This window comes from Chrysemys picta, chromosome 5 (genome assembly GCF_011386835.1).
Source record: "Chrysemys picta bellii isolate R12L10 chromosome 5, ASM1138683v2, whole genome shotgun sequence".
Lineage (NCBI taxonomy): Eukaryota > Metazoa > Chordata > Testudines > Emydidae > Chrysemys > Chrysemys picta.
The window spans coordinates 67,474,916-67,480,268 of record NC_088795.1 but is presented as its reverse complement, the minus strand read 5'-3'; the positions used below and the strand labels follow the sequence as shown (position 1 = coordinate 67,480,268).

Sequence of the window (5,353 nt, the reverse complement as noted above, 5' to 3'; positions counted from 1 at the left end):
TAAGATTCTTTACATGTGGTCCTTTTGCTTTATAAATCTTCACCTAATGGATAAGTTTGTATATTTACGTGGGGTGGAAAGGGTTAATTTTAAATTGTTGCAAGCCAAGTAGTTTTACTTTAAATAGTTTTAATATTTTTTAGTCCAGAGAAACAAGAAATGGTAGGCCAGCTCTTAGTACGTGCTTCTCTTACTGCCAAACCAAGAAAACCAAAATCAAAAGATGAAATTATTAATACAGGTTATTTGTAAGACACTCAGGGATGTGAGTCCCACTATTTTAGTCACAGAAGTCCATACCTTAGGGGACACCATGATATGCAACATAACCACACTTATTAACCATGATATTTATTATTAAAGAAAGGAAAAGAAACCATTAAACACCACAACACAAATTACAGAACACAACTGATAAACTGGTTACTTCTGTTACAATCTCTTCTATATGCCTCTTTGTAGAGAACTTTTAGAAGAGATTTCACATTTAAAAGTGAAATCAGGATGTACTTCATTTGGTAAATTAAGACCAAAGTATATTGTTTCCCAAAGTTATTATCAATTTAGTCTTCATTTCTTAAAAGATACTTAAAATTGTTTATGTATGGACAAAATAATTTGTTTAAGGGCAGGCGATACCTGTCTAGTTGTTAATAACCAGCCAGTTTATAATTGGGAAAAAATAAGCACTCTTATGAAATCTAAGAAAATATTTAAATCAGTTACTTGGAGAAAGCCATTTAAGGATCTTCAAGACAAGACAATTATGAATAGCAAGAATCTTAAATGCATTATTTCTTGGTTTGCCAATGGTTAGCCTCTGTCTCCTCTCCAGGAATACATAGTCTAACCATCTGGTGATTAACAGGTGAAACTGTTAGTATTTTAAATTACAACAGAATTTCCATAGCTAAACAAAATTACTGCAAGAGTTTTAAAATCTAATCAAGTGTTTTAGTTAAGTTTCCTTCACCAATCCATGTTAAAGTTTTGGGTTGTTAGCTCTCTCTAGTAGCTTGCTTGTAGAGATGGACAGGATGACTTGTGGCATGCTTGCTGTTTAAGCAGGGTAGCAGAGGGTGTGTGTGTGTGTGGGGGGGGGGAGGTACTCACTTCAGAGTTTTATACCATTCTACTTATTATTTTAATGGGGATTTAATTATTGGCAGTGTTCAAGCACTCCCTTATCCATATTAGGAAAACAAGAACAATCTCTCCAAAAATTGTTATGAAGACTCAACAACTTCTTTAAAAACTAGAAAGAAGTTGTTGAGTCTTCATAACAATTTTTGGAGAGATTATTCTTCTTGCTTTCCTAATATGGGTAAGGGAGTGCAAGAACACTGCCAATAATTAAAACCCCCTTAAAATAAATATTTATACTTGAATGGCTTCTTACATTAGTAATTGATTTAGCAAGATCATTCAGTTACATGCTGGTATGGTGATACTGAGGCCCGTTAGAAGTTGCTGACACAGAGTAGTGAACCACCATCAGGCCTGACAAACTTACTAGACCTAACATGTTGCTGTCATAGTATTTATCTATAAAGACTGTCTTGTAAGGTATTTAATGAAAGCTGGTAATAGCCTGGTCTCTAATATCATTGTGAAATGTGTGTATTAACACTATCTTAGGAATTAAGGATACTCACTGATATTATGCTTTAAAATCTGTAACCAAACAAAGAGAGAACAGGTTTTCTTCCAGACAGGAGGGAAGATAGTTATCTCTCTGCCACTAAGGCCTGGTCTACACTAGGCGTTTATGTCGAAGTTAGCGCCGTTAAATCGAATTAACCCTGCACCCGTCCACACTGCGATGCTATTTAGTTCGACATAGAGGTCTCTTTAATTCGACTTCTGTACTCCTCCCCGACGAGGGGAGTAGCGCTAAATTCGACATGGCCATGTCGAATTAGGATAGGTGTGGATGGAAATCGACGCTAATAGCTCCGGGAGCTATCCCACAGTGCACCACTCTGTTGACGCTCTGGACAGCAGTGCGAGCTCGGATGCTCTGACCAGCCACACAGGAAAAGCCCCGGGAAAATTTGAATTTGAATTCCTTTTCCTGTCTGGCCAGTTTGAATCTCATTTCCTGTCTGGACATCGTGGCGAGCACAGCAGCACTGGAAACGATGCAGAGCTCTCCAGCAGTGATGGCCGTGCAGTCTGGGAATAGAAAGAGAGCCCCAGCATGGACTGATCGTGAAGTCTTGGATCTCATCGCTGTGTGGGGCGATGAGTCCGTGCTTTCCGAGCTGCGATCCAAAAGAAGGAATGCAAAGATCTACGAGAAGATCTCTAAAGACATGGCAGAGAGAGGATACAGCCGGGATGCAACGCAGTGCCGCGTGAAAATCAAGGAGCTGAGACAAGGCTACCAGAAGACCAAAGAGGCAAACGGACGCTCCGGATCCCATCCCCAGACATCCCGTTTCTACGAGGCACTGCATTCCATCCTCGGTGCTGCCGCCACCACTACCCCACCAGTGACCGTGGACTCTGAGGATGGGATACTGTCCACGGCCGGTTCCTCGGACATGTTAGGGGACGGGGAAGATGAGGAAGGAGATGAGGAGGGCGAGGCAGTCGGCAGCTCTCACAACGCTGATTTCCCCGACAGCCAGGATCTCTTCATCACCCTTACAGAGATCCCCTACGAAGCGTCCCCCGCCGTTACCCCGGACACAGAATCTGGTGAAGGATCAGCCAGTAAGTGTTGTAAACATCTAAACATTTATTTTTAACAAAACAGGAATATTAACAATTAAAAGAATGGGTTGTTCATGATTAGTGTGCCCTAGGCGCTTAACGGTTTAGTAAGGGGCAGTGCAAGTTTTGAAAAGAAATCTAGCAATGTCCGGTTTTCAGTGATTGTCCTGCACAAGCCGCTCTACTGTTTATTCCCTGCTACTGCTGCTACAGTAAAATGCGGTCTATGTGTCCGGGGATAGAGCAGTAATCCTCCTGGGACATCTCGATGAAGCTCTCCTGGAGGTAACTTGAAAGCCGTTGCATGAGGCTCTTGGGGAGAGCGGCCTTATTGGGTCCTCCGAAGTACGACACGTTGCCGCGCCACGAGATTATCAAGTACTCGGGGATCATTGCTCTGCACAGCAGGGCGGCATACGGCCCTGGTCTTTGGAGGCTTTCCCGGAGCATTCTCTCTTTGTCGCTCTCGGAGATCCTCATCAGGGTGATGTCGGCCATGGTGACCTGCTTTTAATTAGGTAGGGGAATGTTAGTGTTGGGACTGCTTTCCCGTTCCTTTACAGAACTGTAACCGCTGGTTTGCAGCCACGCGGTGGAGGCGGGAGAGGGGCAGCCGAAAGGGATCGTTCCCGGGGACAGCCGCGAGGGGGTGGGACAGGGGCAGAGTTCCCGCTTGCCGGATTGCTGGCAGCAGGGACTGACATTGATTTAAATGTGAAATGAGGCCAGTGGTAATATAAAAGTTTTAAACTGCCACAAGTGTACGGCTTACCATGTCTGCCTGCAACAGAAATTCCGTTGTGCTGCCTCGCTTCTCAAATGTGCTGTTCAAGACCCCAGGCACTGAATGCGAAGGCCGAGAATTCGACCTTGTGCTGAGTGCGCATGTGAAAGGTGCTGTGCATGGTCTTGTTCACAGAGAAAGACTATGTTCTTTGTTCACAACTACATTTATCTTTCTGAGGAATTCACTCCCTTTTTCCCATTTCCACAGCCCCGTCTGCGACTGTCTCACAACCTAGCCTGGAATCACACTCCCAGAGGCTAGCGCGGATTAGGCGTAGGAAGAAGAGGACACGGGAGGACATGTTCTCTGAGCTTATGGCCTCTTCCCAAGCCCAGGCAGCACAGCAGACCCAGTGGCGGGAGAACTTGACCCGAATGCACCAAGCCAACATGGATCGGGAGGAGAGGTGGCGGCAGGAAGACCAGCAGGCGACTCAAACGCTGCTTGGACTACTGAGGGAGCAAACGGACACGCTCCGGCGCCTTGTGGATGTTCTGCAGGAACGGAGGCAGGAGGACAGAGCCCCGCTGCAGTCCATCTCTAACCGCCCTCCCCCGCCACCAAGTCCCATACCCACCTCACCCAAAGTGCAAAGAAGGAGAGGCGGCAGAGTCCCTGCTAAGTCTCACTCCACCCCTGCAGAGAGCTCTAGTAGCAGAAGGCTCTCATTTCCCAAAATTTGAAAAGTTCTTTCCTTCCCGCCTGACACAAGCCCACATCCAAGTTTCACCTCCCAATGCCATGTGTAGTTGATAATAAAAAATTCGTTTCTGTTAACTACTGTTTCAATCATGTTCTTTTGGAGGAGGGGAAAGGGGGTTGGTAATTGGACAGGACAGTCTCCTTTGGCAGGGTACATAGTCGGGGGCAGGCACAGCAGCAGGGCACATACACAGTGCAGTGATGCAGTGACTAGTTGCCCCGGTTAGTCTGGGAGGTTGTTTTGATGTAATGTTGGGGGGGGGGGGTGGGTTGCTCTGTGACTTTGTGGCGGGGGAGGGCAGTTACAGATCTTAAGCGCCGGTCCTTAGGCAGGATCACAGAGCCACACAGCATGGGATCTGTAACCGTCCTCCCCCTGCCACAAAGTCAAATAGACCCCCCATACACACAGTTCCGATCAGGAGGGTTGACAGGCTCCGTTGAAACAAGCATCCCACCGCAGCGGAGCCTGTCAATCCTTGAGTTTAGAAGCTGCATTCGCGTCACAACACTACACCCGCCCCGCACCACAGTCTGCGTCCCAGTTTTAAAAAATTCCCGCGAAAACAGTATTAAAGAAAACGGTGTGCTTTAACAAAGTAGAACTATTTTTATTTCGACACGTGTGTTGGAGGGGGGGTGAAGGGGGTATGTAACTGGATAGGATAGTCAACATTACCTGGGTAAAGAAACGGGGGCAGGTTTAGCTTCTCAGTACACAAACTATAAAGTCACAGGTTACCCTGCTCACTCAGGAACTTTGCTTTCAAAGCCTCCCGGATGCACAGCGCTTCCCGCTGATCTCTTCTAATCGCCCGGCTGTCTGGCTGTGAGTAATCACCAGCCAGGCTATTTTCCTCAACCTCCCACCCCGCCATAAAGGTCTCCCCCTTGCTCTCACAGAGATTGTGGAGCACACAGCAAGCTGCTATAACAATGGGGATATTGGTTTCGCTGAGATCACAGCGAGTCAGTAAGCTTCTCCATCTCCCCTTGAGACGGCCAAAAGCACACTCCACCACCATTCTGCACTTGCTCAGCCGGTAGTTGAAGAGTTCTTTTTCAGTGTCCAGGGCGCCAGTATAGGGCTTCATGAGCCAGGGCATTAGCGGGTAGGCTGGGTCCCCGAGGATGACTATAAGCATC

At 46.5% G+C, this 5,353-nt stretch overlaps 1 protein-coding gene across 1 annotated transcript; it reads left to right on the top strand.

The window, feature by feature from the left end:
• Positions 1-1,309: 1,309 nt before the first annotated feature.
• Positions 1,310-4,268, top strand: LOC135983662 (uncharacterized). The gene is made up of 2 exons (XM_065596500.1): positions 1,310-2,718; positions 3,713-4,268. Exons 1-2 carry the CDS (start codon positions 2,142-2,144, stop codon positions 4,186-4,188), a joined length of 1,053 nt encoding a protein of 350 aa, XP_065452572.1. The 5' UTR covers positions 1,310-2,141; the 3' UTR covers positions 4,189-4,268.
• The last annotated feature ends 1,085 nt before the right edge of the window (positions 4,269-5,353 follow it).